This window comes from Physeter macrocephalus, unplaced genomic scaffold (assembly GCF_002837175.3).
Source record: "Physeter macrocephalus isolate SW-GA unplaced genomic scaffold, ASM283717v5 random_1260, whole genome shotgun sequence".
Classification (NCBI taxonomy): Eukaryota; Metazoa; Chordata; class Mammalia; order Artiodactyla; family Physeteridae; genus Physeter; species Physeter macrocephalus.
In genome coordinates this window covers 1-13679 of record NW_021147054.1, presented here as the reverse complement: position 1 = coordinate 13679, position 13679 = coordinate 1, and the positions used below count along the sequence as shown (strand labels likewise).

General features: G+C 63.5%; 4 protein-coding genes across 6 annotated transcripts in view; 2 read left to right on the top strand and 2 right to left on the bottom strand.

Moving 5' to 3' along the window:
* The window catches only part of GPAA1 (glycosylphosphatidylinositol anchor attachment 1), a 3616-nt gene extending 2769 nt beyond the window's left edge, over nt 1-847 (bottom strand). The window contains exons 1-3 of one of the 2 annotated variants that reach the window (XM_028487334.2): nt 669-847; nt 247-426; nt 50-161 (exon numbers count right to left, since the gene is read on the bottom strand). In XM_028487334.2, coding sequence (XP_028343135.1) covers nt 50-161; nt 247-426; nt 669-742 — 366 coding nt within the window. In that variant the 5' untranslated portion in view covers nt 743-847. The remainder of the gene's footprint in view (nt 1-49; nt 162-246; nt 427-668) is intronic. The other variant, XM_024117505.3, reaches the window with a different exon arrangement.
* Nucleotides 848-1293: 446 nt separating this feature from the next.
* On the bottom strand, nt 1294-3987 carry EXOSC4 (exosome component 4). 2 transcript variants are annotated; one of them, XM_028487336.2, is made up of 3 exons: nt 3747-3987; nt 2545-2751; nt 1294-1631 (listed from the first exon to the last, which is right to left on the bottom strand). In XM_028487336.2, the coding sequence occupies exons 1-3, from the start codon at nt 3915-3917 to the stop codon at nt 1308-1310; spliced, it is 702 nt and encodes a 233-aa protein (XP_028343137.1). In that variant the 5' UTR covers nt 3918-3987; the 3' UTR covers nt 1294-1307. The 2 variants fall into 2 exon arrangements, with proteins under 2 accessions (XP_028343137.1, XP_007118242.1); XM_007118180.2 differs by lacking the exon at nt 1294-1631 and adding an exon at nt 2035-2432 and having other exon boundaries at nt 3747-3975.
* Nucleotides 3988-7755: 3768 nt separating this feature from the next.
* On the top strand, nt 7756-8352 carry LOC129391969 (speriolin-like). Its single transcript, XM_055083651.1, is given in 1 exon segment — nt 7756-8352. A coding segment is annotated over 1 exon segment (360 nt). The 3' UTR covers nt 8116-8352.
* Nucleotides 8353-9222: 870 nt separating this feature from the next.
* On the top strand, nt 9223-13648 carry LOC102990660 (5-oxoprolinase, ATP-hydrolysing; the record flags this gene model as incomplete). The annotated part of the gene is made up of 15 exons (XM_055083652.1): nt 9223-9280; nt 9768-9991; nt 10067-10258; nt 10752-10851; nt 10951-11074; nt 11160-11355; nt 11436-11601; nt 11709-11847; nt 11928-11995; nt 12124-12389; nt 12486-12598; nt 12690-12860; nt 13009-13146; nt 13238-13376; nt 13498-13648. Coding segments are annotated over exons 2-15 (2134 nt in total), but the record flags the coding sequence as incomplete, so codon positions are not given.
* Nucleotides 13649-13679: the final 31 nt, after the last annotated feature.

Here is a 13679-nt window from a genome sequence, read left to right as displayed (position 1 = left end):
AGGCACAGCCCCCCACCCCCCCACGCCACGCCCCCCCCCCCCCCAGTACATAGCGCTCGTGAGTCTCATCTGGGAAGGGCAGTTTCCGGGAGAATCTCTGCGTGTAGACCTCCAGCCCCACTGACCGCATCGTCCGCTCCAGCCAAGCCACTGGCAGAGCCCTGGAAACACAAAGAGAGCTTCTGAGCAAAGCTCCCTGGCCTTGACTGGCATTGCTTCCCTCATACCCACGGCTCTGTCGCTCACCCCGACTTCCTGCGGTGGGCAGCGAAGTCCCGGGCAAAGCTTCGGGCACGCTCTCCGCCCGCAAACTGCTCCTCCACCATGGTGGAGCCCATGGCGTTCTCCGACATGTAAGTGCGCTGGGTCAGCGGCGGGAAAGCCAGCGCCAGGAACCAGGCGATGCCCGCCACGTAGCTCAGCACGCTGAGGGGAGAGGGACGGAGGGACCACCGGAGCGTCAGCGGGCCCGGCCCGCAGCCTCTACCTCTGCACCGGGGGTGGAGGGAGCATGTCTGCGGGACCTGGACCCAGAGTCCCGGTACCCGGGGCGCCGGACGGGAGAGCTGAGCCCCAGGCCTGAGGCCCCAGGTGATGCCGGCGGGCGGGAGGAGACCGGCACGCGCTGCCGGAGGGGCCCCCGCCCGCCCCCCGGTCCCCGCCCTCACCAGAGCGGCGCGTTGAGGCGCAGCACAAGGCGGGCAAGCGCGCGCCGGCGCACCGGGTCCGACAGGAGGCCCATCGCAGGGCCGGGCGACTCCGGGACCGCGCTCCCGCTGTCAGGTACGGCCGCCGGCCGGGCACGCCTCTCCTGTCAGACGCGGGGCTGCACGCCGGCCCCCCACTTCCGGTCCCGACGGCCCTCACACCGCTGCGCCTGCGCCGTCCCCCTAGTCACCACGCACCGCCGCCGCGCATGCCCAGAGCAGAGCCGCTGTGGAGGGAGCGGGAGCCGGGTCTGGGTTTCCCCGCCTGCGGAGAGCGTCCTCCAGGCAGGCCGACGGCATCGTGCGACGCCGGAGGGCAATGAAGACGACGGGTCGCTCGAGAAAGCTCGGCTCGAAGGGGAATCAGAGTAGTATGATGAGTAGGGCAGGTTGGGAGGAAGCCCGGATGCGGCGACCAGAGCATAGACGCCGGAAGGTTTCCGAAGGTGCTGCCCTGGCAGTGACAGGCCGTGGTGGGAAGTGAGGGGGCTTCCGTGGACCGAGAGACCAAGGCATTGGCGGACCCTTTCCTGTGGATGTCGGTCACCAAAAACAGCCGAGTGGAATCACAGCGTGTGCCCAGCACCGAGATCACTGGGGTCAGATGACCACAGGAAGGTGCGTAATACTACTGGCCAAAGGGGTGTCAAAGGAGCTGGGGTATATTAAGTAGAAAGTGGGGCGCACCCCTGTCCAGGCCAGGAGGTGCCTGGGATATTGGAGAAGCAGCCCCTGGATAGGCTGCAGGGGCTCGGGCAGGTCTGAGGGCAGGAGGTGGGAGAAGGGGAGTCTGAAGAGGGAGGGGCAGTGGTGGGGCAGCAGGGAGTGTCTGTGTCTGACTGAGAAAGGATCAGAGCTGAGAAGATCTGTGTCTGTTGTACTTTTGGCGCCCAAGGTAAGTAGCAGGACAGGCCCAAGGGATTCCTAGGGGGAAAGTGAGCATTCAGTCTAAGCCATAATCCAGAGGATGTGGGATATGGGCTCCTACATCACCACGGGGGATATCACAGCCAGCTGAGTTCTCCCTCGGCACTTGTGCTCCGGGCCCTGGATGTGCTGGGGTGAGAATGACAGACTCCACGGTCTCAGGGCTTGGCTCATTACACCAGGCCATGTCTCACTGCTCAGCTGCCTTGATCCCTTCCTGGCCCAAGCCGCTCTCCTCACCTAGGGACATCCCCTCCTTCTTCAGGCTTTGACTCCTGAGGCTGCAAGGGGTACGCAGTTCATGTGGGGGGGAGCATCCTTAGTCACCCCTGGAGCCAGCACCAGGCCAGGCTCTGAGGGCATGGAAGTGCTGCGGGGAGAGATCAAAGTACAGTGGAGTGTGCGTGGGTTTTATTCTGGCCCTGGGTGGCCATGTGCTCAGTCCCCCAGCAAGACAGAGGCCTCTTGGACGTGCTGCCGGACCACACGGTCCAGTAGAGTATGTACATCTCGGGCGGCCTGGGCAGCAGCCTCTAGCACCTGCTCCAGGTGGTCCTCATGCAGCCTGGCATCCATCTCAAGCAGTGCAATCTGGCCTGAGGACGGTAGCAGGGCCAGGGCCAGCTGGGGGCCACCAGCTGCTTCCTCCACGTGGCTGAGGTCTGCCAGGGCTGTTCCATCCACAAAGCCAGCTGAGCAGGCACACACAAAGTCCCGCATGGGTATCCCTGCATCCAACACTGCCAGCGTGGCTGCATTCACACAGGCCGCGTAGGTCCCACCATCTGCCTGCAGCACCTGCAGGGACCACCCCACCAGTGGCATCAGTCCATTAGGCCGCTGACCCCATCCCCCCCACACACCCTCCTCCTCTCTCCCCTCCCTGGGTTGAGGGCTGCTGTCTGCTCACCTGCACATAGATATCAATCTGGGAGCGTGGATGCAGCTGTGTAAGGACGGCTGCCTCGAAGGTTTGACGCAGCTGCAGGCCCATCTCGCAGGATTTACGGTCCCCATGTGGCCGCCGCTTGCGCTCGCCTGTGCTGAAGGTCGCAGAACTGTACTGACAGTTCACCAGGGCCCTGTCAGGCAGGGCTCGTGCCCGGGAGCCCCGGATCTGGGGGAGGGTTGGGGGAGGACACGTGAGCCAGGCTCACTCCTCCCAGCTCACACTACCCCTTGCTCTGGCTCTTGCCCTTAGCCTTGGCCTCCCTCCCTCCCCTCCCTCTATCTGCAGCATCTCAACAAGCAACTACTTTACCTCCAAAACATAGTCGGGGGGCGGGCCACTGGGCCAGTCTCCAAGCTACCATCACCTCTGGATCTCATCTCTCTCCTAACAGGCATCCCTGTTTCCATCCTTGACTCATCTTCTCCCAACCCACTCTGTTTGTATCAGAGTCTGTTTACAAATATCAAGTCTGATTCTGCCTTCTCTAGGCAATACATATACTACTTACCTTTAAAGGCTTCCCACCACGTATGAGACAAAAATCCTAAATCTTTTCCGTGTTCTACAAATCCCTCAATCTCATTTGGAAATACTCCCCATCCTCCCCACCATCAGCCTTTCTGATCTGCAGGCGTGTCATGCTTTCTCTACCACCCTTCTGGCCTTACGCCTCCAGCGCTGGAGTGGCAATATACCCAGGCGGCTTTATTTACAGTCCCTGTCCTCACGGAGTTTGTTCCAGTGGGGAGACAAACGGTGAGAAATAAGTTAAATTGACGTCTGAGGAGGCGGGTGCAGAAAAGCAGGGAAGTGTGTGGATGTAGGGGAGGGAATCTGACAGGTGAGTAAGGTGATCTGGGAAGGTGTCACCGGAGGGTGACGTCGGAGTAGAGCTGAGTGGTGAGGGAGCGAGTGGGAGCGCACCTGGCGGGTTTAGGAATAGCAGAGGAGTGGAGGGTGCAGGGGACAGTGGCCGAGAAAGGCAGGGACCATCGTGCATCACACTGTTAGGACTCTGGCCGCGGCCCCACACGGAGGCGCGCGCCGGCCTCACCTCCCGAGCCTCTGCGCAGCCTGGCGGCCCCGCGCACCCCGCAGTTGCCGCCGCCGGATTTCTCGGCCCGCCCCGTTGGAAGCCCGGCTCGCACGCGCCCACTCGCCTCGTGAGGCCCGTAGACCACCGCTAGCGCCTTGGTGTTGCCCTGCTCGATGTAGGCCGAGCCGTCGGCCTGCGCGAATACACCCATCCGCGCCTGGATCTTACGCAGCTCCCCGGCGCGCCGCCCGTCCACCCGGTAGCCCTGGTCCGACAAAAGCTCCAGCCCCGCCATGCCGCCCGGCCGCTAGCCTCGTTTCCGCTCTCTGGAGAACTACAGTTCCCGGCGATCCGGATGCCCCACTTCCGACCTCCGGGGTCCTACGGTTTCCGGAGCGCCGGCTCCCATTTCCGGTGCCGGAGAACTACGGTTCTCCCAGGGTTCCCGGCGGCGCCGCTTTCCTCACTTCCGGCCCGCGGGGAGGTAGGGCTGCGGCCGTTTGGGATGACTGTCCCGCGGCTGCCAGGGGTGGAGACCCGCTGGGCGTGGAATCCCCACGTCGTTTCCCCCCGGGTTTGTCGTGGGGGCGGTTCCCACGACCCTCGGGGCCTACCCGCCCTGCGTCGCCCTGGTCGTCGCTGGCGCGCGCCTTCTCCAGGACCCAGGGTCCCGGGCCTCCCACTGCGCCCGCGATCCGTCGGCCCTGCCGCGCCTCCGCCTCTCCCTCTCCCTCTGCGGCCGAGCCCCGCTCGGACCCTGTGCAGCCGGTGCGCGTCTGCTTCTCTTTGACGCCAGGCGTCTTCCTCGAGGTTCGGGGGTGAGAGCCGCAACTGCTGGAATGATAGCATCGTTTTGTCTGACGGCGTCTGTTCTTCCTCGCTCCTAAATGCATTCGTTTTCCCAAGCTGAGACACATTCTCTGTTCTCTTGTTTTTTACCGTTTAGTTTTAACAATTGTCCATTAAAAAAAAAACAGCAACAACCCGACATAGTTTATATTGTACATACACGTGGCTGTATTTTTAAGAGCAGTTTTAATTTTCTTTTCCATGTTGCTTTGGTTCTTCACTCTGTACGACCCCACGCCCCCCAGCATCTGCCGTAGCTTAAATACTGGTTTTATGTTTTTCTCCACACTCACATAATTACATACAAGTCACAACAAATATGTGCAGTTGTAATGTACAGACATAGAGGAGCTGTTGCAACTCTGGTTATTTTTTTAAATGGGATCATTTCATACACTTCTGTTTCTCACTAAAAAAAATGTAGTGAAATCTGTCCAGATAATCCTGTGGAACTCTTAATTTTTTGCTTGATACTCATGGGGTGGATGTACCAGAATTTACCCATCTACTGCCCCACTGTGGGCAGTGGGTGTGTGTCCAGGGGCTTGGGAGATGGAACCCCGGGGTAGGGACTAACTGGGCGAAGGCTGTAAGGGTGAGTTACATGTTCCCTCCTTTCCCACCAAGAAAAAGTGTTACAGTTTTTACATAATCCTTGCCAACCTGCGGAGTGTTATTGACATGCTGTAATCACTCTTGCGTTTCTTTGCCTGATGTATTTCAACATCTTGTGTCGGTCAAGTCCCCTGGAACTGTTGAGGGGTCTACAGAAGGGAGAAATGAGATGCTTTTCTCTCTAGCTGCCTCCTGTTTCCAGGTACCTCAGTTCTCGGTGGTCAAGGTTGCCATCAGGGAGTTCTTCCCCCTCGCCACCGCCCCCCACTCCCACCAGCTGCATGATCCATCCCATCTGCCGTGCTTAGGAAGCCGGATCGCATTCTTCAGATTTGAACGTGGAAGGATGAGCCAGCAGGGTTGCAACGCTCACCAAGAGGAGGTGACATTCACAGGGGCCTAGGAAGGGACACAGGCCTGTGTCCCAGCACCGCCTGCACGTAGTGTCTTTCAGGTCGTCTCATGCTCCCCCATTACATCCAGCTCCCACGTGCAATAAAATGGGCCTCCTTTTTCCATTTGAGAGTGAAGAGAGCCTCACCCTTTCCAGAAGGGAATTGTATGGGGTTGTGTGTCTGCCTGTCTCTTGATGCATGGCCTTAGTGCCTTCGATAACAAAAAATAAATATATTATTGAGGTAGGAGGTAGATGGGCCCCTGGGCTGAGCAGCTGGAATTTGTCAAGCTGAGTAAATTGGAGTATGTCTTCCCCTGACATTTTCAAGGAAAAAGTTAATGGCAGGAGCAGAGAGGAGTTGAGCTCTGCTGGAGTAAAGAGATGAGATGACCACATCTATCATTCTTGAGGTCAAGGAGACCTCCCCAACTGCCCATGCACAGAAAGGCTCTTCAGGGGTCAAAAAGGGAGGGGGTACTATCCCATAATAGGTGCTGTCAGTCTCCCAGAGACCCTCATGCTGGAATCCATCTCGGCTAAAAGATGCATACATGTGTCGGGGAGGGCCCTGGTCCAATCAGTTGTGGGAGATGAAGCAAGATGGTTGGCCAGAGGAAAAGAAAGACCCGGAAAAACTGCCCCTATAGAAATGATTTAACTGCTTCCTCTTCGGTGTGCTCCTCATTAGGGAGGACACCTACACATCTGCTTCCCTGGGTGTGTAGCCTTGCTTTGCTTCTGTCTTAAATAAACTGCTTCTCTGTGCGCTCTCCCACATGTGCTGTGCTTCTAATAAACTCTGTCTGTTTTGTGCTTCTAATAAACTCTGTTTTATAGCCTTAGTCTATTTGTTTATTTATTTATTTATTTATTTATTTATGGCTGCGTTGGGTCTTCGTTGCCGCGCGCAGGCTTTCTCTAGTTGCGGTGAGCGGGGGCTACTCTTTGTTGTGGTGCGCGGGCTTCTCATTGCAGTGGCTTCTCTTGCTGAGGAGCACGGGCTCTAGGTGCGTGGGCTCAGTAGTTGTGGCATGCAGGCTCTAGAGCACAGGCTCAGTAGCTGTTGCTCTGCGGCATGTGGGATCTTCCTGGACCAGGGATTGAATCTGGGTCCCCTGCGTTGGCAGGTGGATTCTTAACCACTGTGCCACCAGGGAAGTCCTGCATGGTGTTCTAAGACCTAGCCTCAGAAGTCATGTAGTGGCACTCTCGACAAATTCTGGGTCAAGACAGCCACAAAGGTCTGCCAGGCTCAAGGGGAGGGGACATGCCTCCCCCACCGCCGTAGGAGCAGTTCAATGTCAAGCCATGAGAAGAGCAGGTGGAATGGACGTACTGTGGTGGGCTTGGGCCTAAGTCCTAGGCAGAGCGTCCCCTCCAAGGCGGTGGTCTCCTGGAATACTGGGGCATGAGGCCCTGCCACTGTGCCTGGTCGAAGGCCGTGAACAATGGCCGTCATTCTCTGCCACTAGCCATCCTCCATCCCCTCACCCTCGACTCTTCAGCTGGACTGAGCGGGCCTTCTTCCCTCAGCAGTGTGGGCTCTTGCTCTCCCAGTTCTTACTAGGTCAAGATTGCTGTAGTCCATTGACGCAGGTGGAAGCCCCCCGGGTGCCCCGCCCTCATTGCATGGTTGGCCCTAGCAGCTCAGGATAATTAGGATAATGTTGGTTCTGGGCCTAAGGAGCCCAGAGTGACTGGGGGGTGGCTTTTCCTTCCAGATCAGTGCAAACCTTACTGTGTCCCCTTGTGGAAGTGTCCCCCCACCCCAGGAACTAAGATCTCCAACCTGACAGCATCTCTGGTTTAGGGTATGGGCTGTTCAGGAATGAGAACCCCTTGGTCCCCTGGCCCTCGTGTTCTAGCCATAGGGTATACACATGGGTGGATTCACGTTTGGGGGCCTAAAGCTTATACAAACTCGGGAGCTGTGTTGAGGATCCCCAAGACCAGCCCTGGACTCAGTGATTTACTAGGACTCGTAGAATTCAGCACATACAGTTGTACTCATGACCAAGATTCAAGGGAAAGGATGTTAATCAAAATCAGCAAAGGGAAAAGGCTGGTGGGGCGAAGTAAGAGGAAACCAGGCCCCAGCTTCCAGAGTCCTCTCCTTGGGAAGTCACTCAGGACACACTCCATACCCTGGGGTATGAATCCATAATCCTGGGGTATGAATCCCCGGAATGCGGCTGAGGCGCGGGGGTAGGGTCAGCGCTGACCTCACAATGGCAGGGTCTGCTGCCCCTGGCCAGCCCGCCGGCTGCCGGGCATGTCCCTCCTCAGCAGCTACGAGGGCCTGCGGTAGGAGATCCAGCAGCTGGCACAGGAGAACCAAGAGCTGCGGCGGCTTGTGCAGCTCACCCCGGAGAACCAGGAGCTGAAGCTGGTGCTCGGGACCCGGGGCAGCAGCCTGAGCTTCTGCAGCTCCGGGCTCCTGGCCGAGGTGACAGCCAGCCCCCGCTTGCCCCGGCGCAGAACCGTCAAGTTCAAGGATGCTGAAAGAGGTGCGTGGGCCAGGGCCGTGGGGGTCTCCTCAGGGACCCACAGGCTGCACTCACTGAGCCGTGCAGGACAGCGAAAAGTGGGAGAAACCCCTGCTCCCGTGGGGCCGTGTCCTGTCAGGTGCTGACAGGTGCTGTGGAGGAAGGGGCGAGGAATGGAGCCGGGGGGCTCTTTTAGGGGTGCAGCAGGGAGAAGGTGACATCTCTGAGAGAGTGACCTCAGAGCAGCGCTGGACTGAAGTGAGGGAGCCGTGATGCTGCCCTTTAATCCCCCATCATACAGAGGATGAGGTGGCCAGAGGCCACCAGTCCCGTGGGGAGCCCTGCTGCAGCCTGGGTTGTGGCCCAGACCCTGTGCTCTCACAGCAGCCCACCTCCCTCTCTCCTCCTGGGACCAAGCGGAATTCAAGGGCCAGCAAGGCTCAAGGAAGCGGGAGAGCCTGGGGTGGGATAGGGCCAGGGCACGGACAGCGTCCCTGCCTGTCTGGCCATCTGTCTGCCTGGCCCGTGAGCTGAGGTGGCCCTTTCACCTGCTGTTCCTCTGCTTGGGAAGCCCCCTTATCCCCCACCGTTCCTTTGCGGGAGCCCCTCACAGCTCCAGCCCACCTCAGGTCTGGGCAGGCACCCGGGCAGCTTTCAGCTCGCGGGGAAACAGGCCGCGGAAGGGCAGCCACCCGCCCCGTGGTCCCGAGACTGACCACAGCGTCTGGCGGTATCAGCCCGAGCGTCGCGCGGTCGGCCTGGGAGCGCGGTGCGGAGGGCCCCCAGCCCCCAGCGCCTGGCGCGCCACGGGGAGTGAGGGGTTTCTCCAGGGCGCCCCCCTGCCCCCCCAGGCCGGGCCGCCACAACCGCCGCACGCTGGGGGGCGCGGTCCGAGGTCGTCTGGGCAGCCGGCTCCGCCTGCACCGGGGCTCCTGGAGGAGGGTACGCGGGGCGCCCGCGCTCAGCGAGCTCCGGACCGGCGCAGGGCCGGGTGGCCGCACAGCCCAGGTGCCCGGGCCGGGGCCGCGGGGTGGGCCGCGCCGGCACAGCGCCGCCCCGCCGGGGATCCGGATGGAGACGCCTGCCGCCCGCGGCCCAGCTCGGGCCCCGGGCCCCGCCCCGCAGTCCTGGGGCAGCTCGCGGCCGCGGGAGGGGGCGGCTCCGGGCCACCCGAGCCTGACGCAACCGCAGAGCCCGGCGCGCCGGGACCGGTCGTGCGGGGGGCGGGCCCCGCTTCCGGGCTGGGGGCGGGCGCGGGCAGGGCCCGGAGCGAGTGCGGCCGGCCGGACGGCGAGCGGCCGAAGCCGACAGGTCAGGTGGGCCCCGCGCCAGCATCCTCCCCGCTCCCCTGTCCGCACCCGCGGCCCCCACTCGCCCCCACCGCCCGCTCCCCTTCGCCTCCCGGCCCCGCCCCGTCGTCTGCGCAGGCTCCGCCCCGTCCCCCTGTCCTGCTCGGCCTCTGCTCCAAGGTCGAGCCATTGGGAAGTGGGCCTTTTCTCACCAGCCCCCAACCCACGTGCCTCTTCGTGCTTAAGGGCCCAGAAACCCCAGCCCGAGGCCTCCCGCCGCGCCTCCTCCTTTGAAAGGCCTGCTCCGGGCCCTGGGGTCCCTTGCAACCCTGCGCACTGGAGCTGGGGAGTGGGGGTCATTAGGCCCTGCAGGACTTGCCCCTCTCTGGCTCCACCCAGGGCCCCTCATGGGCGTGGGATCCCTGTCTTCTCCCTATCCCGGCTCTGCCCAGGGCTGCCTGCCTGTGGATGACCCCAGGCCTCCCTGCTGACCCACTGCCTCTGTCCAGGGCTCCCAGGACTGCCGGCTGAAGAGTCGCTGCTGGGCTCCAGCCCCATCACCATGGGCAGCCCGGAGGGGCGCTTCCATTTTGCCATCGACCGTGGAGGCACCTTCACAGATGTCTTTGCCCAGTGCCCGGGGGGGCACGTGAGGGTCTTAAAGCTGCTCTCAGAAGACCCCGCCAACTATGTGGACGCACCCACTGAGGGCATCCGCCGCGTCCTGGAGCAGGTGGCCAGGGCAGAGTGCTGGGGTGGGGAGGGACCTGGGGGCCAGAGGCCTGATGGCTGACCGCGTGGTTCCCAGGAGGGGGGCATGCTGTTGCCGCGGGACCGGCCGCTGGACACCAGTCGCATCGCCAGCATCCGCATGGGCACCACGGTAGCTACCAACGCGCTGCTGGAACGGCGCGGGGAGCGGGTGGCACTGCTGGTGACTCGCGGCTTCCGAGACCTGCTGCATGTGGGCACCCAGGCCCGTGAAGACCTCTTTGACCTGGTGAGTTCATCCACGCCAGCAGGCGGCCAGCTCTGCAGTGCTCGTTTTCCCTGGAGTGCCGTGGCCCCTCGGGGAGGGCGGTCCTGGGAGGGGTCGGTGCCCACCAGCTGATAGAGGGGAGGTTCCGGGCACTCGTAGCGGGACGCTGCGTCCCCCTAGCCCTGACTGGTCACGTGTTGTCCTGTGCCTGTCTGCCGCTCCACCCTGTCTTGGACCCTGACCCTCACCCCCACTGCTGGGTTCTGGGAAAGAGCTGCCTTTGTGGGGGTGGGGCAGTTGGCTGCACTCAGAGGCCTGGGGGCAGAGAGCCGCCCCCTGGGTGGGCCTTCCTGGGGTCACCCGCTCTGACCGTGTCACCCTGTCTCACTGTGTCTCCTGGGCCTGTGGACTGGCCTGTTGGGACACATCCCCTGGCCTGCATTGCCCCACCCGTGCAGGGCCCCGGCAGGGCCCCTCAGGCCTGGGCCTCCTCTGAGCCTCTGCCTGCCCTCAGGCTGTGCCCATGCCCGAGATGCTGTACGAGGAGGTGCTGGAAGTGGACGAGCGTGTGGTGCTGTATCGAGGGGAGCCAGGTGCTGGGACGCCCGTGACAGGTACGGACGCCCGTGACAGGTACGGACGCCCGAGCGTTGGGGCGCAGGGCAGCAGGCCCAGATGGGCCTTTGACGGGGCAGCGGCGGGCTTCCCTGCAGGCCGCACAGGGGACCTGCTGGAGGTGCGGCAGCCTGTGGACCTGGGGGGCCTGCGAGGGAAGCTGGAGGGGCTCCTGTCCCGAGGCATCCGCAGCCTGGCCGTGGTGCTCATGCACTCATACACGTGAGCGTGGGCCGCCTGGGGGCGCGGGCGGCGGCTGGGCCAGCGGGTGGGCGGCTAGCTCAGTGGCACTCGGACGTCATCGTAGGTGGGCGCGGCACGAGCAGCAGGTGGGCGCCCTGGCCCGGGAGCTGGGCTTCCCGCACGTGTCGCTGTCCTCGGAGGCCACGCCCATGGTGCGCATCGTGCCTCGGGGGCACACTGCCTGCGCTGCCGCCTACCTCACACCCACCATCCAGCGCTACGTGCAGGGCTTCCGCCGTGGCTTCCAGGGTCAGCTCCAGGTGACGCGCCCCGCCTGCCCGCCCCTGGCCACCCCGCCCTGCGCCGCCCCGCCCCTCACTGCCCAGCTGCCCGCCCACAGGACGTGCAGGTGCTGTTCATGCGCTCCGATGGCGGCCTGGCGCCCATGGACTCCTTCAGTGGCTCCTGCGCTGTGCTCTCGGGCCCTGCTGGCGGCGTGGTTGGTTACTCAGCCACCACCTACCGGGCGGAGGGTGGCCATCCTGTCATCGGCTTTGACATGGGAGGTACGAGGGCCCGAGGGTGGGGTCCGGGGGGCCCTCAGACGCCGGGCTGGGCAACGTCAGGCATCCAGGTCTGTGGGATGACTCCTTACCACCTCGTCTCCCGCCAGGCACGTCTACCGACGTGAGCCGCTACGCTGGCGAATTTGAGCACGTCTTCGAGGCCAGCACAGCTGGTGTCACCCTCCAGGCGCCCCAGCTGGATATCAACACCGTGGCAGCTGGTGGGGGCTCCCGCCTCTTCTTCAGGTCAGCCCCATCCCGCACCTGGGCGGGACCCCCAGCCCTGCCTCCCGACCCACCTCGACCTCCGGTTCCCCTCTCCAAAGGTCAGGCCTCTTCGTGGTGGGGCCAGAGTCTGCCGGAGCCCACCCTGGCCCCGCCTGCTACCGCAAAGGTAAGAGCTGGCACGTGCTCTGCCAGTCCCCTTCCCCCATGGCCCAGGCCCCGGCGACCCCTTCAGCCCCACCCCCGCTGCCCACACCCGGCGCTGCCCTCCAGCCCCACACCGTGCACGCCTCCCAGGAGGCCCTGTGACCCTGACGGATGCTAACCTGGTCCTGGGTCGCCTGCTGCCTGCCTCCTTCCCCCGCATTTTTGGGCCGGGAGAGGACCAGCCACTGTCCCCGGAGGCGTCCCGAAAGGCCCTGGAGGCTGTGGCCGCTGAGGTCAACAGCTTCCTGACCAACGGGCCTTGTCCGGCCCCCCCACTGAGCCTGGAGGAGGTGGCCATGGGGTTTGTGCGTGTGGCCAACGAGGCCATGTGCCGGCCCATCCGTGCGCTCACGCAGGTACAGCCGCCTTTGCCCTCGCCCGGGGGTGGGGGGCAGGATGGGGGAGGGCCGGGCGGGGCAGGGTAGGCCACTGGTCCCCTTCTGGCTCCCCAGGCACGAGGCCACGACCCCTCGGCCCACGTGCTGGCTTGCTTTGGGGGAGCTGGTGGGCAGCACGCTTGCGCCATCGCCCGGGCCCTGGGCATGGACACCGTGCACATTCATAGGTGTGTCTGGGTGTGGTGCGTGTGTCCTGGGGCTGGGGGGCCACTTTGGGAGGCACCCCACCCTTTCGCTGTGCGGTCCCTGTCCCCCTAGGCATAGTGGGCTGCTGTCAGCAGTGGGGCTGGCCCTGGCGGACGTGGTGCACGAGGCACAGGAGCCCTGCTCCCTGCCCTATGGTCCCGAGACCTTTGTGCAGCTGGACCAGAGGCTGAGCCGCCTGGAGGAGCAGTGTGTGGATGCCCTGCGGGCCCAGGGCTTCCCCAGGTGGGGCTCCGGGGGCTGCCGGGCCAGGCGGAGGGCCTGCCGCATCCTAGCCGCTTCACTTGGGGCCTCTTCGGCGGCAGTCGGGGAGGGGTGGACTAGGTGTCCTCGAGGGAACCCTGCGCGAGTGCCCTGGCTGTCACCGTCGCAGGGCCCGGATTAGCACCGAGAGCTTCCTGCACCTGCGCTACCAGGGCACGGACTGCGCCCTGATGGTGTCCGCCCACCAGCACCCAGCCACTGCCCGCTCCCCCAGAGCGGGCGACTTTGGGGCAGGCTTCGTCGAGAGGTACGTGAGCTCCGCGTCTTGGGAGCCCTGGCTGGGGTCCGCTGGCCTGGCTGCCCGCCCTGATGGCTCTCCGGGACCTCCGGGTGTGCAGGTACGTGAGGGAGTTCGGCTTCGTCATCCCGGAGCGGCCAGTGGTGGTGGACGACGTGCGGGTGAGGGGCACTGGCCACAGTGGCCTTCGCCTCGAGTCCGTCCCGAAGGCCCAGAGCGGGCCCCCCCGGGTAGACAAGGTTGGTGGCCCTGCCTGTGCCCGTCCACCCACACCCACTGGGACACGGGGACAGGTGTGGAGCGGGAGACGCAGGGAGGGCGCCGGCCCTAGGAACTTCGCTCACCTGATACCCTCCTCAGGTGACCCGTTGCTACTTCGAGGGGGGCTACCAGGAGACCCCCGTGTACCTGTTGGGCGAGCTGGGCTTTGGACACAAGCTGCAGGGGCCCTGCCTCATCATTGACAGCAACAGGTGGGCTGAGGGCCGGGGCCGCGGCTGCCGGGGCTGGGGTGACCTGTGGGGCCCTGGCGGGGGGTTCTC